Genomic DNA, 26,917 nt, shown 5'->3' on the forward strand with positions numbered 1-26,917 from the left:
GAAACGCCAGTGGCTTAAAAACATAAAGACATAAATAAAAGGAAAGGGGCAGTGCTAAGTGTCATCTGTGAAAGAGTGTGATGTTTGTGATTGAATCTCAACATGGGAATTTGAGCCAAATAATCAAAAGAAATAGTATAGGCTACTTTTAATAAATGCATATTTATTTATTTACTCTATAATGACAGTTAAGCATGTTTCCTCCTCCCCTCTCTCTCATGTCACAGGTCTGGCCTGGGGAAACCGTGTTTCCTGACTACACAAACGAGGCTTGCATTGATTGGTGGGTTGAGGAAATCTCGCGATTCCACAAAGAAGTCAAGCACGATGCTCTCTGGATTGTAAGTAACCCACAGAGATCATTACCCGTGACCAAATATTGAACTTGATCATTTTACGACTTGGTAGAAAGGTCATAAAAAGTCATGAAAAATGTTCTGATCCCTATCTCCAACTTCCTACAGTCTCCGAATCAATATGGCGTGTCACTGACTCAATATGTATTAATCATAATGTTCGAACACAGCAAAGCTCTGCAAACATTGCTGTATGATTTTAAACTCCATCTGATCTATACAGAACAGTATAAACCGCAAAAGCTTTAAAAGTCAACATGATATAAAAATTTCAATTAATGTTTATTTGTATAAGCGCTTTTTCCAGTACATGTCGTTTCAAAGCAGCTTTACAGGAAAAGCATTTTCAAAAATATTAAACATCTAGAAGCCAGTGAAGACACACACTTTACACCATCCAATCAATTCCTGGTTGATGAAATCAAGTTATGGCCATCTTTTTTTTTTTCTCACGACATATTCTGACTTGCATTCTGAAAGTAATATGGTTCCGAATGCCATTTCATGTTGACTTTAAAGCCTCCCTAAAGCGGGATGCTTTAATCTCGAGATAATTAGCTGCCTGAATTAGGGAGCGCTGAACTAATTGCTGTTTTATTTCTAAGGACATGAATGAGGTGGCCAATTTTGTGAAGGGAGGCATTAAAGGCTGCTCTGATAACAAACTCAACTATCCTCCATTCACCGCACGTGAGTCTGAAAAGCATCTACCGTTAGATTTATTCATAGCAGATTCATATCAGCTAAGCATTTCCTCACCGTCTGTAAACATCCGTGCTCTTTATTTCCATTCGGCTCTAAAGATGTCCTTGATGACCTGATGTACAGTAAGACCTTATGTATGGATGCAAAGCAGAAATGGGGGAACCACTATGATGTCCACAGTCTCTATGGGTACTCTATGGTCCTGGCCACTGAGAAGTAAGTTTTTATATGCTAGTAATAAGCAACTTTAATAGTGAGAATTTGACCCTAAACTAAAGTGTTACCAAAATGACTTTAACCATCTATTGCACAATGTTGCCTCTGTATAACAAACTAATTTTCTTAATTTTGCAAGCATGTTTTTAAAGTTGGAAATCAAATGCAGGGACTTTCTTGATCATACACCCTTGATGTCATTTTAAGGTCTTTTTTTTATGGCATGAGACATTGTGGAGGATGGATATTTTTGCTCTGGAGAACTGACTTCAGAAATATGATTCACATTTTTTTGCGAGTAAACATTTTAAAACAGCTGGAGTCATATAAATTATTTGTGCATTATGGGGAATTGCTTAAATGTGTTTTTTCTCTTCAAAATTGTGTGACGGTGGAATAGATATGAATCCTGCTGATATGGATGCAATGAATGCAATTGCTGTAGAGAATATCAGTTATGCAATATTGTTATTTGTTTTTGTATTATCCATTGGTAAATATTGTTACCTACCATTTTTGTATTTACTTTACATTTTGTATGTCCACATGTTTTACTTCACACATTTAAATGATAATATATTAAGAATATTTGTTGTGCTTTTCAGCAAAATCTTTAATTTATTTCCAAAGAATTTGATAAAAATGTTTTAGGATGTCCAATTAATACAAGCAAGCGTATGAATACAAGCATTCATAGTGTATACATATATATATATAGTGTAAATCGAATTATATTTTTTTCTTTCCTAATGCAAGCAATAGAGAATTAAGAATAAAAAAGATTCTCAGTTTTGAAATGATTTATTTGATGAATGTAGGACAGCACACGACAGCTCTGACTCAGCAGTGGTGACTCAAGTAGCATCACGCGTGACTCAGTGTTTTACTGTCATATGGCAGGATGTTTTCCTCAAAGGGGGGTGAAGAGAGTTGAGTTGTAACATGCTTGCTCCTTTTATTTTGAGCAGGAAATCTGTTTTACTCATCTTGTAATTTCTACATCATTGATTTGTTCCACTCTCGTTCCTTTACGCCCACCATCTCATTCAGCTTAACTCCCACTTAACTCCTGCTTGTATGTCTTTTCATCTCTTATGGTTTCCTGGGCCACCCTACTTGGCGTTGTGTCTTTTAAAAGCCCGCCTTTATGTCTTTTTATTCTGGTGCCAACACTTTCCCTTTAGCTCTAAAATTGTGTGTTTGCTTCCAGGGCGGCGAAAGCAGTGTTTGGGGAAAGCCGTTCCATGGTCTTTACCCGCTCTTCCTTCCCTGGGGTGGGCAAATACGCTGGGCACTGGTTGGGCGACAATGGTGCCAACTGGAATGACATTAAGTGGGCCATACCAGGCATGCTGGAGTTTAACCTCTTCGGAATCCCTTACGTAAGTGGTTTGATTCAGTTTAAGTGTCCAAATACAATGACTTTTCAAACATGGGTAATTGATTGTAGACACCAGTCTTTCTTCAAAACGCAACAGCCCCACTGAGAGACATGGAAAGCATTTAGAAAAAAGCTTTTGGTTTTGATTATGTTTCCATGAAACGCAATGAGAAATTGAATGGGCGTCTGGACTCAGTGTGCAGGTTGAATTGAGTTAACATTGACTGGCTGACTCAACAGTCAGATCCAATGAATTCATCATTGGACGGACGATGTAAACATCGCTTGTTATTGCGGCGTTTAAAAGCAGGCCTCGCACAATATTATCTGATCACCAAACTTACTGTGATTTGTACTTTGAGGTAAATCCTTTTTAAACCACTTATTTTATTATCATTATAACAATATATAACTGGCCCATATCGGCCAGAGTTTGCTATGTCTAGCTTGTGAGTTCTCAGATAAAATGCTGTATATTACAGTAAATTGCATTTTTATTTAATTGTCTATTGTCTCAGATGTTTCTCAACAAATTCCAACTAGGTTACTAAAATTAGTCATAAATGACAAATGATGTAAAGTATAAGAGTATAATCTGAGTTGCTAATAGCTTTTAAAGCTAAAAAAAAATGTATGTGGAGAGCATCTCAGATCAGTTTGGCTTGATGAGAAATATTTGATCATATTGAGAATTCTCATTTTTGATTTCAGACTTTGGTGTCTTTGCAATGTGATCACAGTTAAGGTCTCTTATGAAGAAGAGAGTCTTTTTCTCAGTATAAAAACATTTAAGAACTAGGAGACTTCAGCAAAATTCTCCACTTAATCTCAACTGAGATTGAATTTTTCTTTAAAATATCAGGAGATATCTTCCATTTATGTGAACACAACTAAACCGGAGAAAACGTGATTGAATGCATTATGAGTAATGATAACTATTCAAAATATCGAATGTTACAGATGAATAATTTTGCACTAATGGCATAAATTAAGAAATTAATGTCACTGCAAACCAGATTTATCATAAACAGTGGTCAAATATCAAAGGACCACCACAACAAAAAAAACCCTTTTTTACCTTTAAATTATTATAAAATTTCAATTGAGATTCACAAATGAACACAAATGAGAAAAGTCGGTCTTGGAATGAGTTCATATTTGAGGCTTTTGATTGCAGACTTTGGTATTTTGGCAAAAATTCGCACAGTTTTTAGGTCTTTTCTTAAACTCTAGAGAGACGATTAAGAGTTGACTGGTGTATTTTCCATTAAAACAAATATAACCTTAAATTCTCAATTGAATCACCTCGCAGTTCTGGAGAAACAGAGTTCTCATTGTGATTTTTCCCTCCTCTGGAGAGATACTGAATGCCATGATTTTATCCGGCAGAACGGAGCGGACATCTGTGGGTTCTTCGACAACTCAACAGAGGAGCTTTGCAGACGTTGGATGCAAGTCGGCGCGTTCTACCCCTTCAGCCGTAACCACAACGCACAAGGTTACAGTGTACGTCCCGACCTCTAAATACCAACAGACATGGTTGTGTACAAAGCGTCTTCCTCTTCTAACATCTCTGCTATGTGTTACTAGCCCAACGGCAATGCTCGGAATTACAAACGTGTCCTCTCTCTTTAAATGCTATTTGTAGAAGATTTATTTCTCTAATCATCATTGTGAGATTGGCGTGAGAGAAGCAATCAGACCTCCGGAGCGAGAGTTTGAGAGGGCAAATGAGGATGAATGGAAAATGATATTCTTGGTGAAATTAGATGAATAAGATTTGACCTTTTAGTCAGAGAGTAATCATTCCTCGGCTGTCTCCGGGACCGATGGCTCTCCACCATGATGAACATATTATCAGTATCCACACAGTAAAATCCATTTACCTCTCAGTCTCTCTTTGCTCTTCAGCTTACTCTCCATGACTAGTTTGATGTTCCTCTTCTAACAGGACCAGGACCCTGCTGCATACGGCCTCGACTCCCTCTTGGTGAACTCCTCCAGGCATTACCTTAACATCCGATACAACCTTCTGCCGTACCTCTACACGTTGTTCTACAAGGCCAACGTTAATGGAGAGACCGTAGTGCGTCCCTTGATGCATGAGTGAGTTCGTATGCATGTGCAAACGGTGTCAGCCTCAACAACAAACATTTGTTTTGTGTTTATTAACTTCATTCACTTCTTTATGCGATCTCGCATAAAAAAAAGAGGTGTGTAGAACTTAAAACTAACACAGTAGTGTGAATGCATTTTAGGGTTTAATTCATCAACTTAATTATTTTAAGTAAATACACAACCGTTTAAATGTTTGCAGTCAGTACTTAAAAAGAAACGTTTATTCAGTAAGGATGCATTATATTGATCAAAAGTGGCAGTAGAGACGTTTACCTTGTTACAAAAGATTGCTATTTCCTATAAATGCTGTTCTTTTGAACTATCATTCATCAACAAAGATCCTTCTTCTTTTTTTTATCAGTTTTCAAAAATATATTAAGTAGCACAACTGTTTTCAATGTTGATAATAATAATACATTTTGAAGACTGGAGTAATGGCTTCTGCTAATTTAGCTTTGACATCACAGGAATATATATTTTTTATTTAAAATATATTTTAAAAAAATGCATGTATGTATGCTTGTATGTATTTATGCATTGTATGTATGTATGTATCTATGCATGTATGTATGTATGTATGCATGTACGTCTGTATGTCTGTATGTGTGTATGTGTGTATGTGTGTGTGTGCATGTGTGTATGAATGTATGTAAAGTTGTATTAACCAATCAGCATCCAGGAACATACTACAAACTGCTTGTAAAGATAGTTTTGTCGCTCTGCAGGTTCTATTCCGACAAAGAAACCTGGGCGGTGCACACGCAGTTCTTGTGGGGAGCACACCTTCTCATCACGCCTGTGTTGGATCCTGTGAGTGAACAAACACACACACACACACACACACACACACACACACACACACACACACACACACACACACACACACACACACACACACACACACACACACACACACACACACACACACACACACACACTGTGTTGTATGACTTCCTGTGTGCACATGCAGATGACCTCCTCTGGGACAAATGCGAGAAAGATGGGACTTTTTTCTCACTCTTTTCATTTCCATCTCCTCCTTTTCTCTCTTTCTAATGAGTTCGTCGACCTCATTATGAAGAAATTAGAACTGAATATAGATCGCGGCCATGTGAAAATGGGTGATGAATTGTTTGAACAGGCTTCGTGAATTTTATCAAGAATATGACTGAAACCCTTCATGTTCAAAGAGCTTCCCACGAGAACATGGCAAAAGGCCCGTTTTGAGAAAGTTTGATGCGCATACGTCAAGAGACGAGAGTGTTGGGTTCATTTAAAATCTTTAGGGAGTGCATGTGATGTAAACACTTCAATCAGCAGCAAAATCCTTATGCATCAGATGCATGAAAATGATAATTTGATAATCTGGACCATGTGATATATAAAAAAGAAAAAGTTGTTAGGTGCTAAAATAAGTTGCAGGGAAGAAACACTGCTGTTGTTTTTCATCTCGCAAGCATTCATTTAATGACACCCGACATCTAACTTGCAGATCAGTTGAACTTTGATCTTCTCAACATGGGTTTTGACTAGGGAAATCTATTCCCACCTTCAGAGATTTTGTCATCTTAGCCATCTTTTTTAAGTGCTCAAATGTTCTCGCTCACCCTCGCGCTCTCAATTAAAGAGTCAAGAATGTCGGTGAACTTCAAAGAGGGAGAAGCCACCGCTGTGTGGGGGTCAGGACTGCTCTCAAATGCAAAATAAAAGTGAAATAAATAATAATATATAAAGGAATCAAATTTAACATATATATATATATATATATATATATATATATATATATATATATATATATATACACATAGATATACATTTTATTATTATTACTGTTTATTACTGTTTTTGCTGTATTTTTGGTCAAATAGATGCAGCCTTGTTGAGCAGAAGAGACTTATTTCAAAAACATAAAAATCATACAGTCCAAACTTTTGAATCAGTCTATTTGTTTATTTGCTTGCTTCTGTGTTTGTGTTGTTTTATAGTTATCCCTAGGGTTTAGGATTAAGTTAAAAAGGACAAAATAAATAAATACAAATGAAAATAAAATACAATTTCCATGGACCTTCTGCTGATTAGTTTAGTTACTAACTGGCTGTTTATGATTCCCAAGTGTTTACATGTACAGTGGTGTCAAAAGTGGCTCAGGTTAATCATTATTTGGAGTATCTCTCGTTTTAAGAAACACTGTTCCTCTTTTAAAGTCGCCCAGTTCTTCAGTTCAGATTGCTTTCAGCTTGATATGAATATCATATTAGAGTGCCACCATCAGAAATGTACAGTTAGTTTTCCCTTAGGCACAGGCATGAATCATCTTTTCTTTTGGTTCGTTTGCTGCTCCTCTTTCTGTCAGCTTCTTACTCTCCAATATCTCGCTCTTATTCTCTCTTTCTGAAGTTTGAAAAACCATGACAGGAGGACACGAAAAAAAGAAAAAAAACACCATCCCTGATGGCCTGCTCATTAGTTTAATGAATAATGCTCATTATTAAACCATTAAAATAACTTCTGTCATTATGTTCAACATGCACATTAGCATTTACGTCTTTAACACGGCTGATTCTTCTGTTTTAGGGTGTTACAACTGTGGATGCCTATATCCCAGATGCCATCTGGTATGACTTTGAGACGGTAAGACCATCATCAAAATTGTACATGTTTGTGTGAATTATTCCAGTAAAATCTGTGCTTGAAACTTCCTTTAGAGGTTTTCGTTTAAGCCCCTCTAGAGTGTGGTCAGTGCTCTATCCAGATAAACTACCAGCGATCAGATCACTGATAGGATTGGTCCCTTGCGTCTATGTGCTGTGCGTCCCAGAACGGGTCGATTACAGAAGTCGTGATTGGCAAAGCAGGTCTTAAATGACCCTGGCAGAGGAAGAGAGAGTTTGATGGAGAGGAGCTACACGGAGAACCTGATTGGATCTGAAATGACTTATGGATAGAGCGGAGACTCAATGTCTGTCTCGGCATTGACCTAACAGTCGCACAGTCAGAGAGAGGGGCGAGGGGTCGTGTGCTAGAGACGGGGAACTCAGCCAGTGTGAGGCGAATTAACAGTGGAAACCATGCTGTTATATTATAGTGATTACAGTTATTATTATTATTGTAAAATCAATAATGAATTACAGTTTTTCTCAGTCGCTTTGGTGCATTTCTCACATCACTATTTACATTTGCACAACAGTTAATTCATTTCTCAAAACAATTAGTACAAACTGCAAAACCTAGTTTATAACCTGCAAAAGCGTGTCACTTGCTCAAAATGGATAGCTCATTCCTCAAAAGCAAGTATTCATGTCAATGAAAGTGTCAGTGTCATCAAGATGAAAAGTCTTGACACCATTGCTTATGAACAAGATAGTCAAATGGCTTTGTCATGTTTTCATTATGACAGTTTACTCTGTAAATGTTTTCCAATGCAAAAAAGTCAGATATTGGTGACACTACCTGAAAATGCTCAAGACAGCACTATATACTATTTGCACAGCCATTTGAAAAATACAGCAAAGTTACACATTACTGTATTTAGTGAGGTAACTACAAGACACTGAATGTTTCACATTTTTACTGCATATGCTCTTTGCAATTCTAATTTGTTCACAGCATTGTGCAAAAGAAAAAATACACCCTTATTTACAACAAACATAAACTCCCTTTGGGTAGAGCTGTGCACAACTGTAAACAATACTGCAGTACATATTGGAACTGAACATACAACATACATAGTACTGTAATCATTCATGCACATCCAGACGTTCCTCTCTCTCTGGCCACATAATTTCATCTGCATCACAGCAAATATCATCTCTTGCAATGCAATCCAAAACAACAACATGCTTGCTCAGATGGTCTCCAGTTAGACCCCTCTCATTCTCAGGGATTATGTCCCTGTAAAGAGTGTCTAACAAAGTCAGCAGATGTTTCATTGTGAGGCCGTGATTGACAACATTTGTACCCCTGTTGTACTCCTAACATTTGTACCACAATTGATCCACAATTGATCCACAATTGTACCCTTGATTTCATCAGGGATCCGCCTATGTACTTGGCCTCTTCTTCCCCTTCCCCGTCGCTGTCCTGCACCCGCACTCGCACCCTCACTCTCACCCTCACCCTCACCCTCACCCTCACCCCTCTTCCACGAGGCTGGCCTTCCATTTCTGTCACAGTATTGTAGAAATGGTACACACTACGTCCTGCTTGGTTCATATATGCTTGTAAAGTGGGGGTTTATGGGATTCAGCTCTGACAGTGATTGTAGAGAAGTGGCTTATCATTGGTTGCAACTAATGCTTCACACACCCCTTCGCATCAGTGAAAGTTGAGATTCACCTAAGATAAATTGTTCAATTTAGGAGACATTTTCAAAAATTATTAAAAAAAATAGTAAAATTTGCTTGACAGATTTTGACAACTAGTTCAACATTTTTGTATGTAATGACTCGAGCAATGAAAGGAGGACTATTAGTTTTATATGGAATGACTATTCAGCATTCACAAGTAGTTAATTTTGACTGACATGACATAAGCAAATGATAATGTTATAAAACAGCAGAGAGTTGTATGAAAGCAATTGATGCATGTCCAAAAGCATTTGCAATTGTTTGGAAGGAATGAGAAACTGCTACTATGATGTGCACAAATGACTAAATGTTGTGGAGGTTGAACTAACTGTTGTGCAAATGTAAATAGTGATGTGAGAAATGCACCAAAGCGACTGAGAAAAACTGTAATATGGGATCTATGTCAAACTGTGTACTGTGTGAGAAGCTTTCAGATTATCGTTGTCTTATGTCCTTTTTATGAAAGTGATGGTGAATACCAAGTTATCTATAAACTATGACTGATTTGTTGATTCTAAATAAATCTATATTTTAATTAATACCTAAAATTTTTATATATATATATATATATATATATATATATATATATATATATATTTATATGATAGATAGATAGATAGATAGATAAATAGATAGATAGATAGATAGATAGATAGATAGATAGATAGATAGATAGATAGATAGATAGATAGATGAATGTTCCAAAATGTCTAAATATATTTAGATGACACTTCTTTCATTTCTGTCATATATATATACAGTGTAATGTTTTGATGTGTTTTGTAGGAGACAAAAATTACAGAACGCAAAGTGAAAGTTCAAATGAACCTGCCCGAAGATAAACTTGGTTTACACCTCAGAGGCGGAGCCATTCTGCCTGTTCAAAGACCAGATGTCACTACCACATCCAGGTAATGATGGGTACCTCAAAAGAACTATTAAACCTCTGTAACAAATACAGCCAATTGGCTTTCAGGGAATCTTTTAGCCCCGCCCGCTTTCATCAAACACATCTGATGCCCAGTACAATAGTGTCCATGTTTTTATTTCATGTTTGTTTATGCTGTTTTGTACATTTACCATTACACAACCATAATATTCTTTGAGTTACCCTAGCATATGAATATGATCACCATTGTAACATGATTCACAACATCACCATAATATGATTAACAGTACAATGTTTGTTATACATACACATATTTATGTTTTTTTTTTCACTTGCCTCTGTGTGTTTCAAAACATCTTTTTTTATTTTTCCTCTCAGAAGTAGTTCTGTGTTTTCATTCATCTCATTCCTGTTCATCTGCATGAGGCCTGAGTTTCCATTAAACATTAGGGAAAATTGTTTGAATTTCTCTCAATAGCTTTTTATTTTATAGCTTTTATTTCCCTCTGAATATATTACACCTTCAACAATAGACATGGCAATGTTCTGTATCTCTCAAAGTATTTGAGGTGGATATCTCTCAAAGTATATTTTGGGGTGTGCTTGCACAAAAAAAAATAGGGGTGACACATGAATGCCTCACAAATACAAGGTGCAGTACAACTTATTTAAAATTCATCCCGCTTTGCTGTACGGTGTCTGTGACATGTTATTCACAAACAAGAATCCCATCTGAACTTCAAAGGATCCGTTTTCTATCTGCCTTTCAGTTTCTGGTAAAAAAAGTTGTACGTTTGTGTGATGAAAGTTATGTGTTCCCTCAGCCGACGTCATCCCATGGGACTGATCATCGCTCTGGATGACAACCAGGCTGCGTCAGGCGAGCTATTTTGGGATGACGGAGACTCTCGAGGTATTTTTGAGGGACTTGCTATTAATTAGAAGTTGTTGTTTTTTTCTCTCTGACAGTTCACTGTCAGAAACAAAAATCTACCTTACGGAGGGGCTAAATAATATGGATGATTTTCAGCAAGCCCGGTTAAGCCTGAATTTCAGACAGTTCATATTTCTACTTATACTTCCAAGGTTTTCAAGGCATAAAAAGACATGAATATGAGCAGCAAACTTAAGATGTAGTGAAAGAGCAACACTGGCCTTAAATTCATTCAACTTGATCACAGGTTTCTTATTGTTGAGCCCTATAGTAATCTTTTTTAAGCTAAATAATTAGATCTACGCTAATGTTTCTTGAAAAAAAACAACAGATAACTCTTGGATGACTCATATGTATGTTTATTTGTGTCTCATAACTTCTCTTTCTTAGACACTGTTTCATCCGGCACCCACATTCACTACCAGTTTTCAGTGGATAAAGTACGTCCCTTTGGGTTTTTGTTTTGTTATTTTAGATAATGCAGATAGCATTAAAGTGTACAGTATGTCCAAAGCAACATTTAAGTTTTTTTTATTTTTTATTACATATTGTGAAATTGTAATCTGTACTAATATCTGATATTTTTCTGCTGGATCAGAGTGTCTTGTCAATGCATGTTGCCCACAATGGATACACGGATCCAAACAACTTGAAGTTTGAGAACATCACTGTGATGGGAGTGACTACTGCTCCTGCTCTCGTGATTGTGACTGTCGGTTCCACTAGTGACTCTCTGCAGGAGTCCCAGATTCACTACGATTCTGCCAAACAGGTAATACTATATATATGATTAGATGGATGGATGGTATATGATACTGTATTATCCATCCATCCATCCATCCATCCATCCATCCATCCATCCATCCATCCATCCATCCATCCATCCATCCATCCATCCATCCATCCATCCATCCATCCATCCATCCATCCATCCATCCATCCATCCATCCATCCATCCTTCCTTCCTTCCTTCCTTCCTTCCTTCCTTCCTTCCTTCCTTCCTTCCTTCCTTCCTTCCTTCCTTCCTTCCTTCCTTCCTTCCTTCCTTCCTTCCTTCCTTCCTTCCTTCCTTCCTTCCTTCCTTCCTTCCTTCCTTCCTTCCTTCCTTCCTTTCTTTCTTTCTTTCTAAGGGCATCACAGAATTCTCAGAAATGTATTAGCTAATTTGACCTTTGTAAAATATCTCTAAATGAAGTAAAACATGCAAAAAAAAATAAAAAATATTCACTGCTGGCATAACATACAGTAATTTGGACTGTGAGCCAGTCCAACAAATCATGTCCACAAAACAGAGCCTGACGGACTCTGACGGTTTAATACGGAGCAGGATTCCCTAGGGTACCAGGAGAGACCCTGTCATTCCAAGTGAGTGTCTAGGTATGCTCGCGGGTCAGTGATTGAGTTTGTCAGGGCTCTCAAAAGCACATACATATTAGGCTATGATGAAGGGCATTGCTTTCTCCCAGAGCTCTAGGTCTTGGAATGACAACACGAAAGACTTCAGTCTTAAACTACATAACACATTAATATCAGCTGCTATAATTTATGGCACATTCACAAAGTAGCACAAAGAGACTTAGTGAAACAGTATGTGTCATTCGCATCCTTTAACTAGAGGAGCCATTGGCGCCGGCTAGGATTCAGATGTAAATACACCTGCTGTCTTTAGTGTGATACAAATCATTGGGTGTTTGTGGTCTTCTAGGTGATGTATTTGAGGAATCTTGAGCTGGACCTTGGGAAGAACTATACAGTCAGCTGGGAGTCCACATTCACTGGAAAATTCGACTGCCACCCTGAATTGGGCGTCGATGAGTCCAAATGCCAAGCCCGCAAATGCATCTGGGAGGTCAGAGAAAGATGATATTTAATATTTAACCCAATTGTTTTCAAAGAATCTGATTGGTCTGAAGTCTATATACAGAAAGGCTATTGCATTTCCTGTTATTGTACTTTTTTCTGCATTTGCTGTAAAGTAATTGCTCCATATGTTTTTACTCTCTTTTGTAGCCTTTAAATTTTCCCAAGTGTTATTATGACGATACCCACGGCTACATATACAGCAATATGGAAAATTCAGATGAAGGCATCAGTCTAGATATTGACATCAATAGTGCTTTCTCAAGTCAGCGTTCTGTATCCCGAGACATCCCCAAGCTCCGTGTGGAAATCACATACCTTAGTGAACACAGCCTACGTTGGAAGGTATGGTTTTCAATTTTAAGATTGAGACAGTGACTAAACATACAATTTAAATGCATGCATTTGGCAGACTTTATTATTAAACAACTTACATTGCAATCAAGATATACTGTACTTTGTACATGCGTTTCCTCGGGTATTGAACGTATAACCTTGGTGTAGCCACTCTCTATGTTTGAGCAACAGGATTTTTTTATTTTACTATTAAGAAAATAAAAACATATATTTAAGATTGAGATAAAGACTAAGATTGACTTTGGTCCTGTTCGTGTAGATCTTTGACCCAGCCAAAGAACGCTACGAGGTCCCCATTCCCCTCAATCTACCAGCTACACCAGAGATAGAAGAAGCCAAGAGAAAGTATAAGGTCGAACTTACTAACAACCCATTTGGGATCAAAGTGATCAGAAAAAGCACAGAAGAAACTATGTGAGTAATATCCCTGAATTACTATGTTAACATGGAGTCCAGAGAGGTTCTGGCATGTAAATCAAGACCAAGATTTTAGTTTAAAATGTATATAAATAGATAAGGGAAAGTATATATTTTATCTGATTGGTCGTCACTTTATATTACATTTATATGTATACATTTTGCATTTACATTTATGTATTTGGCAGACACGTTTATCCAAGATGACTTGCATTGTATTCAGGGTATACGTTTTTGTCAACATATCATGTATTCCCTGGGAAATGAATCCATGACCTTTTGCTAGCCCACCGTTTGAGTCAAATAAATTGCATGATTTTACATATTTTGCTATATTAAATACAATGCATTGAATATATATTTATATTTATTTTATATATTATTTTAAAATCATGCATAGCAAAAAATATCTAAATGCTATTTAAAATCATTTTAGAATGAGATTAGCTTGTCAAAGTTCCCAAAGGTATTGCAGCTGCAAATGAATTGGAAAAAGCAACAAAGAAGCAGTTTTGTAGATGAGCACAGGAGTTTAGTGCAGAAATAGCAGTGCTGACGATGCACTTTTTTAGGGTTTTCTGAGAGGTTTACGACTATTAATGCACAGTTTGCTTTCTTAATGAAAGGAACTTGTTTTTCGGAAGGCAGAAAACATCTTGAGTGTTCTCAATGTTAGTTAAATCTCATTCTCTCGCTAGATGGAACTCTGCCGTGCCAGGGTTAACATTCTCAGACCAGTTCCTTCAGATCTCCACACTCCTCCCCTCAAACTATGTCTATGGTTTTGGTGAAACAGAGCACCCCAGCTACAAACATGACCTCAACTTTCACACATATGGCCTGTTTGCGAAAGACCAGCCTCCAGGGGTGAGTGTCAGAACCACTGGTGATGTTTTACAAGCCTTCCTGCATTGATATGTCATCCACACTTCACACATCACTTCACACATACTCTCGCTGACGTGTATAGCTTGGACCTGGTTTAAGGCCAATCATATTAAACTCAATATCAAAAGAAAAAAATTTATAATTTGCATATAGATTAATGAATGTAGATTAATGTATTTATAAAGTAATGGAATCTACCTTGCTCAGACAGAATTGTTTTGGTCAAACATGCGCTGAATGGGTCTGAGAGATTATTCGAGTTATTAGGACGACTCATGTTCAATTTGTATGTTAGTTGTCTGTTTGCACAACTGATTATGTCAGATTATTATTATTTTAGTTGATTTTCATATTAAAGTTTTTATTAATATGTGTCATTTAATGGCTGCATAGAAGCTATTTGAGACATAGCAGAGAAAAAAATGGGGAACAATGTAAACTAGGACAATTAATACAAAATAAAATGTATATCATCAAGGGTACATAGTAAACTGTAAAAATATTTTTATTCTGCAAAGGATGCCTTAAATTATAATCAAAAGTGACCATAAAGACATTTACAATGTTTCTATTTTAAATAGCCTAATACCGTTCATATCACAAAAATCAAAGCAGCACATCTGTTTTCAACATTGATAATAAGAAGAAATGTTTCGTGAACATCAAGTCAAATATAATACATCTATTTAAATTGTAACAAAATTTCACAATATTACTGTTTTGTCTGCATTTTATATTATATTGAAGAAATGATAAGCAGTATCCCTCCTCCCAGGAGTGATCTTAAAGGAATTACATTTGACTCATATAAGTAGGTTTTAAAGAGTGACATACAAATGATTTACTCTGTTGCAGTGACGTTCTTCCATCTCTCGGCCGAGGCCTACTAACCGCCCTGTTAATGTCAGGGTTATGTTTGGTTTAGTTGTCTCATTTGCTGTGTACGGAATCGTGTACTGTCTGAGTAGATACTGCATCCCAGCCAACATTTGTATGTGGGACACATTTGGGTATGAAATGGGCTGAAATTTGAGCCTCATATAGGATTGCCTGCGGGTTCCATAATGGCCCCATGTTAATTGTCCATATAGATTGCACACTTGCCACTAGGTGGGACCCAACTGGGCAACATGTGCAAGACCCACATCGGTCTCACCTCGGTTATTTGAATTTGAGTTTACTTTGCTCAAAAATGATGCTCTATATAGTATGAATGAAATTCATTGAATGTGCACTTCAGAATCTCGGTAGAAGTAGTAGGTCATCCGGGGACTTCTCGCCAGCTTTTTTTCGAACACTATGTATTTGTATATTCTACTCTTTTGGCGTAATGTTTTTTGCATACTATATAGTAGGGAAGTATTCCATTTTGAATGCAGCGATCAATGTGTTTATGTTTCTTGTGCTACAATTTAGTTCTGTTTTATTGGTTAATTATTAGGTCCTTGTTTGTTTCTATATTTAGTTTGTCTAGTTTGTTTTCATTTGTTCACGCCATGTTGAAATTACCGTAATTTAGAGGATTCAACTTGTAAAAAAACGTTCACGTCTTTTATAGTTCATAATTACAGCTTGTAAATTGGGAATATTCTGAGAGCTCCTGCTTGACCACTGCAGATTAATTTAGCCATTGAATGTTGTTGCCATTGAAATGCATGATTCCCAGTCCGAGGATGTGAAGTGAACAGCTCAGAATAGAATGTCACGTGTTCATCTAAAGCCTACGGGAATTACGACAGGGTGTGATCGCAGCATGCTTTGTATATATAGTCCTGTGTTTTCAGTTGTGTTTGTCGGTTCTCGTATTTGTATTCTCCTTGTGCATTAAAGGCTATTTGTATTCATTGCCTGAGTAGAGCGTGTTGGAAAGCCACACTACAGAACGTGACAGTTATTGGTTGTCATTCATCCATACTGGACACGCTAACAGCCTTTTTCTCTGACTCACTTCATGACACAATGCCCAGAGAAAGGGAAGCAAAAGAGAAAGCTAAATGAATGAAGAGAGAGAGATGCAATTAGGTTAATGAAAACAGAGAGATGGGATTTACAAGGTTCATTCCTTTAAGCCAAATAAAAATCTCTCATTGACACTTAATTGTCTGTTTAACACTGAGAACAACTGAAATCGCATCACCGACTCTAATCTCTTTCTCCTCATCTATAGTATAAGCTGAACAGTTACGGTGTCCACCCCTTCCACATGGGTCTGGAGAAATCAAAACATGCACATGGTGTCCTCCTGCTCAACAGCAATGCCATGGGTGAGTGCAACCACATATACTAAACATTTGTGTCCACTTGGAACCACTTTTTCTTTGTAAGATGGTTTGCTAGTTTAAAGTTGACTAGTTGTTCTCATTTAAAGATTTTGTGAAAATCTTTTGTGAAATCTCTTTCAAATAATTGGCCGATATCATTATGATGCTGTAATATACCTCATTGAGAAGACAATCCCCAAATGCATTGGGATGAATCGAGATAAACATCCCAAAGTTCCTAATTAAGTTGTTCTTAATGTATTACACACTGCAATTGTAGAAAACATAATTTGATGTGCCCTTCAACTTAATTTTTATGTAAAGAGCATTACAGTATGTCTGGGAACAATGTTTTTATTGTCTATGTATGAGTCTAAACTTGGCTAGTCTGCCACTAGCTGCATCTTTAGTATCGGAGCAAATAAATGTGTCGCTCACCACTGGCTCCAACACTGACGGGAGTTCGTCAGCAGGTCTTAAGGCCGTGGTTAGAGCAGGTGCTACTTATCAGACACGAGAGGCTGTCGTTGAGCTTTTGTGTAAGAAACAGTTATGCTTATTGCAGGACTTTCTCTTGAGCTGCTTTCACATGATGGTGGTGCTGCAGCGAGGCTTTTAACCGAGTTGTGCTCTCAGAAAGTGTTCTGCATTCAACTGCTGTCTCACAAGTGCTCACACACACGTTTTAATTCTTACATAAACACACACGCACAGGCAGCAAATGAGCATCCTGAAAAGCGCAGCAGGATAATAGCTATGATGCGGTTCACTTTACCGAGAGAAGTTCAGAGAAGTGCCCTTTAATTTGAATGCAGATGTTTAATTCCTCACTGCATACATAATAACGCAGAAATGGATAGTAAACTTGACGTAAACTGTAAAGTTGTCCCTCAAATCTGATTGGTTGATTGGAATGTTATTCCAGGATCAAAAAAAGATGTTGATCCAGGAACATGTTGTACTAGGTGAAATCAAGTTCACCAGAAAATGGAGTCTGGAATGTACTTATTAAATATTTTTAATATAGCCAATAGTGTTTAGCTTGTCACAGTCCAGCATAGGCACAATTTGCAGCTTGTACATGGACAAAAGCAATGAAGACTCTTTTAAAATTAATAGCATAAAGCCAGTTACTTTACAACTAATTTGTGGTTGGAAAAGAAAATAATTAAAAAATATTTTTCTCCTGTAACAAATTACAGGATACATTCGTTACAAACTTTACTCCATTTCATTAACCAAAATATAATTGGGATTTATTATTTTGGTGTAAATTGTGACCTAGACATGTTTTAATGAAATCAACTCAAATTGAATAATAATAATAATCATAATTTGTTACATTTATATAGCGCTTTTTCTGAGACCTCAAAGTGCTTTACATAGAAGGGGGAATCTCCTCAAACACCACCAATGTGCAGCATCCACCTGGATGATGCGAAGGCAGCCATATTGCGCCAGAACACCCACCACCACACACCAGCTTACTGGTGAAGAGGAGATCAGCCAATCAGTATATGGGGATGATTAGGAGGCCATGATGGACAGAGGCCACTGGGCATATTTTGGCCAGGATGCCGGGGTTCCACCCCTACTCTTTTTCGAAGGGCATGCTGGGATTTTTAATGACCACAGAGAGTCAGGACCTCGATTTAACGTCTTATCCAAAGGACGGCGCTCTTATGGCTGTATAGTGTCCCCGTCACTATACTGGGGCGTTAGGACCCACACAAATTGACAAGAACTTAAATGAAAATTCTGTCATCACCTCCCTTAAGTTGTTCCAAACCTGTATGCATTTATTGCTTCTGCTGAACACAAAATAAGATATTTTAAAAAATATGGGTAACCAAAAAGCAAAAAGTATGGGAGAATAAATACTATGGAAGTCTATAACTATAACTGTTTGGTTACCCATATTCTTTTAAATATCTTCTTTTGTGTTCAGGAGAATAAATAAATTCATACAGGTTTGGAACAACTTGATTGTGAGTGAAAACAGAATAAATAAATAAAATGCTAAACTATGCCTTTAAAACCACAAAACATTATCATATACTGTATTCAATGTGCTCTGTACATTACTGTGATTGCTCTGGTATAATGTTGTTAGAAGGAATCCACCAACTATTACCGTTAAGAGATTGCAAGTGTAGGTGGGTAAATGTAAGATGATGTAATCTCTCTTCTTTTTTTGTTGTTGCTTGTTTTGCTCTTAGATGTGACAGTTCAGCCTAATCCAGCTCTGACCTACCGCACCACTGGAGGTATCTTGGACTTCTACATGGTGATAGGACCTTCTCCAGAAGAAGTGGTTCAGCAGTACACTGAGGTGTGTGTGTGTGTGTGTGTGTGTGTGTGTGTGTGTGTGATTCCTGGCTTTATGAGGTTTAGCAGCTGGAGTCTCTATGCCTCATTGCCCACAGTGTACTCAATCTAAACACACACACAAAATAACATCCGAAAAACTCACATGCATAAATGAAATACATAAATATTTATCTAAAAGAAGCTTGCTTGTCACATAGACAGAAGGGCCATTAGATTATATTAAGCCACTTGAATATTTATGTTCTAAAATGTATTTGCATAAAATGTTAAAAAATAATTCATTAGTTTTGTGTATTTTGTCTCACAGATGATTGGCCGCCCGGTTCTTCCAGCCTATTGGTCACTTGGATTCCAGCTTTGTCGCTACGGCTACGCCAATGATACAGAGATCGCAAATCTTTACAACGACATGAAAGCTGCTGCAATTCCTTATGTAAGCAATCTCTAATCTCCTTATGTAAGCAATCTATGTAAATAATAGTTTATTGTGTAGGCTACATGTGTGTCTTTGATTTATCCCCCTGAACGCAACAATAAGCACAGTTATGTAACTCTCGTGACTTTCATTGGAACTTCAGGAGTATTACGTTTCTTGCTGTACATATCTCAACCAGTTATCTGGCTGTAATGTGCAACTTGAATGACAACACACAGTAATCTGTGACCGTATTAAGACTTAGGGCCAATTTTACTAACAGCTTGTGCCAGCGCAAACCCTCTTTTGGCGTTAAAAAAAGCGACTGTCCGGATTTACTATAAAGACATGGGATTTGTGGGAGTTTCCAGTTCAGACGCAAAATTTATGGGAGGAGAGTATTTAAATGAATCACGCAACACGATTTACTAATGTTTGCGCTAGTCAATTTACTGGTATATGCGCCATTATTTAACGCCCAAAAAAACATGTCTTAACCCATTTTGCGAGATGGCTGCAATTTTTGCTGCTAAGAGGAGACACTGCCAGTGTTGACAGATTGGGACAGTGATTTACAGCCCAAAAGTTCACCAAAACCTGCCCACTCCAAGAAAAAAATAATAATAATTTACCGTCAAAATAATGTGATATAATTTTATTGCCATGTCATTCAAGGTTGATAGGCACAATTTGTATCTCCTTAAAACAAAATAACGATGATAAAATTAAATATAAAATAAATCTATTTACCAGGAAAACGGATCCAAACAGGGCAATACATTAATTAAGGAGAATTAGCAAATATGACTTTAAATGTCCAGGTGGACACTGTCAAAACGGCAATCAAGAAATGAACCAATGACTTCATCCCTCGGAAGTACACATTGCAGAACATAACGCAGAATTTAGCAGTCAAAACTGACTCATCGTTGATTCAAACCCTTTTCAGCAGCTGTCAGGGACGGTGTAAAAGTTGCAGATGTCTGGTTAGACTAGTGTGCAATTGACCATTGAAATGAGTCGTCCCATATTCAATTTCAATTCAAGTCATTCTACTGTGCTCTCCTCTCAGAGTTATATTCACCATCGAGTCATCTCCCACCATGTGTGTTTTTAGAGTTGCTCACTATCTCGCTCTTTACTGTAGATACAACTTACTGTATGTCACTTTGGCATTAGCGATCACTTTATCAGCTACAAGTTATCGCGCTAAATCGCGTCTTCCTGCTGATCGCTTGCTGATTGGCTAAAAGTGCGTCCTCGTCTGTGACGTCAACACGAACACCAGCTGACTCTGCTTTATGGGCATGTGTGTTTATTAATGTCATGATGACTGATTTTATGAACAACATGCACACTTTAGTTTAGTTTTTTAACCAATTAGATTTTAAAATGTAGATGTTTGAAAACCGCCGAACTGACCCCAAACCAGCCCAAATTTTGTCCACCCGACCAAACCCTTTTTTACCCGCACAATCAAATTCAAAACCGCCCAATTGGGCGACACTGGACACTGCAGACAACAGAGAGCGCGTGGTAGAAGGGAGAAAATAATTTCCACTTAATTTATTTCTCTGGAATGCCAGAAGACGACGTAATCCGAACATATCGTTTGCCAAGCCATGTTATTTTTAATTTGCTGCAGGAAATAAAAGACAACTTGGTGCATCTCAACTTCTTGCAACCCTTCATTTTTTTACCTCTGGCTCTTTTCAATGTACTGTGGCTTCTTTAGCAGGTATTTCACAGTCCGCATTTTCACCAGTGTTATCTGTGGTCCCCACGCTAATTTGCGCTGCTCTTGGTATATTGCGTTGGACATTATGTAAATGATTTGACTGCGTCTGAGTTCTTTAATTTGTCCGTCAGCAGTAGATCACAGGCAAAACTTGCCACTCCCATTGGCGCATTTGTGGAATTGCTTTTTCACGCTAATTTGCCCCATTTCGTAAATCTGGCCCTTAAAGTGGTACCAGGAGTGAGTTACTGACTCATGTATTGGCAGTTCTTTCTAAGAAAAGCATCACTAGCAGAGGTGTCAAGTAACGAAGTACAAATACTTCGTTACATTACTTAAGTAGAAAATTTGGGTATCTATACTTTACTTGAGTAATTATTTTTCAGCCGACTTTTTACTTCTACTCCTTACATTTTCACGCAATTATCTGTACTTTCTACTCCTTACATTTTAAAAATAGCCTCGTTACTCCTATTTCATTTCTGCTTGTTTTAGATCTGAGTCCCGCCTCCTGAACACACATCGCTAAACTGATTGGCTTTGTGTTTTCTTTCTAACTTGTGAGAGGCTGTCCGCGCGGCGCGCTGTAGTTACATTTGGTTGTGCAAAGCGGCAAAACTCCTCCGAAGGAAACCTACTGTAGATGCGGTAAGCGAGGGAGAAATTAATCAACAGTTTTGTGCTCAAGAATACGGGGCAAATCGCGTCAAATATTGCTTTGGGGACAGCCGTTTTTACAATATTGCCTACTGTATGACAATCGCGGGATAAGTGGCAAACATAATCGTTAGTGTGTGTGTGAGAGAGGAGTGAGAGAGAGGAGAGAGAGTGTGTGTGTGAGAGAGAAGAGAGAGAGTGTGGAGAGAGAGAAGAGAGAGTGTGTGCGTGCGTGTGTGTGTGTGTGAGAGAGAAGAGAGAGAGTGTGGAGAGAGAGAAGAGAGAGTGTGTGCGTGCGTGTGTGTGTGTGTGTGTGTGTGTGAGAGAGAGAGAGAGAGAGAGTGAGAGAGTGCGTGTGTGTGTGTGTGTGTGAGAGAGAGGAGAGAGAGAGAGTGTGTGTGTGTGTGTGTGTGTGCGCGCAACCATTATAGTGTCAAAATATCCCCACAAAGATGGCAATATCCGAAATCCTTATATGCAGCTGAAACAGGTAGCCTAGTGCCTCACAAGTTTTTCAACATTTACATTTTAATATATATAACATTATAGTCATTATGGCCTTAGAATTTTTTTTTGGGATGCACTATAGACCCCTTTGGCACGGTCTAAGTTTTTGTCCTTAATGGCATTTTTTTGCCTTGCATTACTTTTACTTTTATACTTTAAGTAGTTTTAAAATCCAGTACTTTTACACTTTTACTTGAGTAAAAAGCTTGAGTTGATACTTCAACTTCTACAGAAGTCATTTTAAACCCTAGTATCTGTACTTCTACTTGAGTAATGAATGTGAATACTTTTGACACCTCTGATCACTAGATAATGAATAATGAATAATACTTCAAATGTTCGGCTTGTTTAGAAGTCTGCTGTTGCTTCTAAAAGGCAATTTTTGCCAGGCATATGATAAAATTGTGAACATTTCCAATAGACTTTTGACATGAGCCAGTTCACGTGTTCGCCTGCCCGTTCAGTCTTAATAGTAAACAAACTTGGCTTGCTGTCTTTGAAGGAGGCTCGAATCCGAGGCTCAGCTCGATCTCTGAGCTAAACCTCCACTATAACAGTACTTGCGCAGAGGAAGAATAAGATAAATAAAAGAGGAGATGGGGAGGAGGAGCGATGTCGGAAGAATTGTCGCTGGGATGCTGCAATGACTGCTGCTTATACACGCTCATAATGATGATTGACAGGACAGAATGTTTAGGCTTCTCCCGAACCTATGTTTGGAACTTCATTAAGTAACCACCTATCATCTGCATACCATCACACTGCCTGCATTTGCAGTAAAGTTTCATGTTTCAAACCAAAGCATTGCTATTTTTGCCCTAAATTGTTCAATAATTAACTTGGAACTCCACATTCAAGTTTAATGATCATTTGACCGTTGATCCCTTAAAGGATGTGCAATATGCAGACATTGACTACATGGAGAGGCAGATGGACTTTACGCTGGACCAAAAGAACTTCAAAGGACTGCCTGCTCTGGTGGACAACATGAGAGCTGAGGGGATGCGTTTCATCTTCATTTTGGTACAAGCACTTCTCAATTACTGGAAAAACAAACGTGTTATCATAAAGTGGTAATGGACGTTTAACTGTAATGAGAGCAGAGTTCGTAAATATGGATTGATGTACACCAGACATAAGTCTGGTGTTATTCTGGCCAGGCGCATGCAGTGAGATGTATTCTGTACCTTGTCAGAACTCCATGCTTTATTTGTTTGTGTGCTTCAGGACCCGGCTATAGCGGCCAATGAGACGCAAGACTATCCTGCGTTCCGACTCGGGATGGAACAAGACGTTTTCATCAAATGGCCCTCTGATCTCAGCAGTGACATTGTGTGGGGAAAGGTATGACAAACGAAAAGAGGAAGAGGAAAATGTATTGATTCTGAGTCAATACCTCATAGTTCGCCATTGGTCAGGGAGAGTTTGACCATTAGCTTACATAAAAAATATTGTTTTAGATAATACCAATTTACTCAAGCAGGATGGATGTTTAGAGTGAAACAAACCACATAATACCACAAAAAAGCACTAAATTCATAAAATCCATTGCTATTCATTACAGATGTTTGTGCTATTGTTTTTTTTCCAAAAATGATTTCACTTCCTAGAGGACGATGTCATTATGTTTTTTGTGCTGCATTCCGCAGGCCTAAACATGAATTTTTCCAACTCCTTATTGGAAATAACCACTGGAATAACACCTCAAATTACTGAACCCCCTACATCAGTGATATCTTTTAACCAATGTCATCTCTAAAATGGTGTTGACCGAAGCACAATTCCATTGATTATTTTCAAGTGTTGCTGGAAGAATTAGGAATCAGAGTTGCTGAACGGGAAATTCCAAATTCATCTGGAACGCGACATTAGTTAAAGGAATTTCAGTAAAAAAAATATCAGGATAAAAAGAAGTGATAATGAAGACACTTCAGGAAAAAAAGTATAATTTAATTAATCACAGAACAAAATCGTATTGATTTCTTTGAAACATTTTGATTTTAGAGAACCTGTTTATATAATGTGTTAAGACATAGTAGAGGACATGTACTGCAAGAAGGAATGATCCTTGTAGTTTAGACTAACCCTGAAACATGGATTTTTGCTGTTGTTTGTGTCTGTCATAGGTGTGGCCTGACTATCCCAATGTCACTGTGGACAATTCTTTGGATTGGGATACTCAAGTAGAGGTATCTGCCCCTCTCCTCCCTCCCTTTCTCCCTTTAATCAGAGTATCAGACATCTTTTTCTCTTGTTCCTGCATATGCAACTCTATTCATACTGAAATCATCAGTACAATGGACTATAATTGCAAATGCAGTCAAGAGAGATGAGTGTGACATCTTAGAATACTATCAGCCAATCGGCATGTGGAAGACACGTTATCTGCCAATGAGCACATTGTACACTCTAAAAAATGCTGGGTTGTTTTAACCCAATTTTGGGTCAAATATGGACAAACCCAGCCGTTTGGGTTACATTTTTTAATTGCATTTTTGATCCAACGTTTGGGTTTGTCCATATTTGACCCAAAATTGGGTTAAAACAACCCAGCATTTTTTAGAGTGTACCATACAACTAGTATTATAGTATATCCCCCACTAGTATATCAGCCAATCAGCATGTAGTAAACAAAGTAATTGCAGCCAATCAGATTCAGAACATAGCAGACCCACTGCTATAAAAGTGAATCAGCACATTATTTAAACAAATTAGCATATTTTAGTTGCACTACTGTAATATCCAATTACTGAAGGACAGACCATAGCAATGGTTAAAGCACTTTGCAGACGTGTAGTAACAGTTAAAGTACAGTTATTAAAATGTATTTTCCATTTCATCATCTTTCAGCTATTCAGATCTTTCGTGGCATTCCCTGATTTCTTCAAGGACAGCACATCACAGTGGTGGCAGAATCAGATTAAAGACTTTTACAACAACACCATGAAGTTTGACGGACTTTGGATTGTAAGTGTTTGTCATTTTCATATTTAATGTTGGAATGCAAACTAAAGCAATTTCAATAATTACCATTGTGCAAGACGTTCTTTGAGGACATCTGTGTTCTCTGTTTATGTATATACTACCATTACACAACAACATTTGTTGCTCTTGAAACAACATAGCCCTAACCATAACCATAAACTTATAAAATCAAATGTGAAATATTAAATTTTTAAGAATGTTGTTGAAACAAAGGTGTTGATTCAGAAAAAAAAAACGTCCTACTTGAGAAAGACATGCAAGCCTGCAATGAGTGAAGGTTTAGCATAGTCACACCCACTGTATATGCACATAATGCATATAATCAATGTTTTTATACTTTGCTTTCATTGTCATTGTTATTTCCTTTCTGAAGGACATGAATGAGCCAGCCAGTTTTGTGCATGGCACCGTTGGAGGAAAATGTCTAGGGGATGCCAATTTTGATAATCCACCATATATGCCCCGTAAGTTCCAATGTGTGCGCCCCGACATGTATAAATGGCTAGAGAGATTTTACAACACAGATGGTCAACACATGTACTGTATTTAGCACTGTGCATCTGAAATAAATCTGCTCATATTAATATTTATTCCCAGCACTGGAGTCCATGAATATGGGTCTGAATCATAAGACGTTATGCATGAACAGTGAGCAGATCCTTGCTGATGGCAAACGTGTCAAACATTATGATGTCCACAACTTGTACGGCTGGTCTCACACGGAACCCACTTATAAGTGAGTTTTCTGTTCATCCATATTCATAAATGTATTTATTCCTTGGTTGTTCTGGAATGAGTTGTAACTTCTGTGTGTGTGTGTTTATGTGTATGTCACAGAGCTTTGCTTAATGCCACTGGCAAGAGAGGTGTCATAGTTACCCGTTCAACGTACCCATCTAGTGGTCGGTGGGCAGGACATTGGCTTGGGGACAACTACTCTGCCTGGAACCAGCTTCTGAAGTCCATCATTGGTATGACTTTATTTATTTGTGATTCTTGGGAAGATGCTGTTCTCCTAAACTTTGTAATCAACAAAGAATCCAGAGACAAAAAGTATCACAGTTTCTACAAAAAAAACTTAAGCATCACAATGATTTCAGTAATAAGAAATCTTTCTTAAGCAGCAAATCAGCATTTTAGAATGGTTTATGATGGGTCATGTGACACCGAAGACTGGAGTGATGATGCTGAAAATTCAGCTTTGCCATCACAGGAATAAATTACATTTTATTATATAAATATCTATTTTGTCTCCATTAAACCTCCAATGTTTTTTGTGTTGAACAAGGTCTACTGTACTGAGACTGAAAACCATTCTCTCTCTTTCTGTCTTTCAGGCATGATGGAGTTCAGCATATTTGGCATCTCTTACGTAAGTGCCTCTCTCGTCCTACCGCAGCACTTGCTATTGATTTTTCATTTGTGCTTTATTTCCTATCAAATAATGTTTTAGTTTATTTAGGTGCATTACACTAGCATGCAGCCATTACACTGACTCTAAGTGTATTTATTAATGTTTTAGAGTTGGCCCTATTTTTACAGAGATCTATAGTTGT

General features: G+C 37.6%; 1 protein-coding gene across 1 annotated transcript in view; it reads left to right on the top strand.

The window, feature by feature from the left end:
* Positions 1-26,917, top strand: part of si (sucrase-isomaltase) — a 53,343-nt gene that overhangs the window by 12,767 nt on the left and 13,659 nt on the right. Inside the window, exons 13-39 of the mRNA XM_079621024.1 lie at positions 228-341; positions 962-1,046; positions 1,160-1,277; positions 2,488-2,659; positions 4,048-4,164; positions 4,610-4,764; positions 5,502-5,586; positions 7,351-7,407; positions 9,909-10,033; positions 10,836-10,924; positions 11,336-11,385; positions 11,544-11,717; positions 12,651-12,794; positions 12,956-13,150; positions 13,422-13,576; positions 14,278-14,446; positions 16,635-16,731; positions 18,948-19,060; positions 19,367-19,492; positions 23,268-23,399; positions 23,604-23,720; positions 24,503-24,565; positions 25,227-25,343; positions 25,735-25,825; positions 25,959-26,097; positions 26,199-26,332; positions 26,699-26,733. Coding sequence (XP_079477150.1) covers positions 228-341; positions 962-1,046; positions 1,160-1,277; positions 2,488-2,659; positions 4,048-4,164; positions 4,610-4,764; positions 5,502-5,586; positions 7,351-7,407; positions 9,909-10,033; positions 10,836-10,924; positions 11,336-11,385; positions 11,544-11,717; positions 12,651-12,794; positions 12,956-13,150; positions 13,422-13,576; positions 14,278-14,446; positions 16,635-16,731; positions 18,948-19,060; positions 19,367-19,492; positions 23,268-23,399; positions 23,604-23,720; positions 24,503-24,565; positions 25,227-25,343; positions 25,735-25,825; positions 25,959-26,097; positions 26,199-26,332; positions 26,699-26,733 — 3,168 coding nt within the window. The remainder of the gene's footprint in view (positions 1-227; positions 342-961; positions 1,047-1,159; positions 1,278-2,487; positions 2,660-4,047; positions 4,165-4,609; positions 4,765-5,501; positions 5,587-7,350; positions 7,408-9,908; positions 10,034-10,835; positions 10,925-11,335; positions 11,386-11,543; positions 11,718-12,650; positions 12,795-12,955; positions 13,151-13,421; positions 13,577-14,277; positions 14,447-16,634; positions 16,732-18,947; positions 19,061-19,366; positions 19,493-23,267; positions 23,400-23,603; positions 23,721-24,502; positions 24,566-25,226; positions 25,344-25,734; positions 25,826-25,958; positions 26,098-26,198; positions 26,333-26,698; positions 26,734-26,917) is intronic.

Source organism: Phoxinus phoxinus (genome assembly GCF_949152265.1).
Source record: "Phoxinus phoxinus genome assembly, chromosome: 8".
NCBI classification, from domain to species: domain Eukaryota; kingdom Metazoa; phylum Chordata; class Actinopteri; order Cypriniformes; family Leuciscidae; genus Phoxinus; species Phoxinus phoxinus.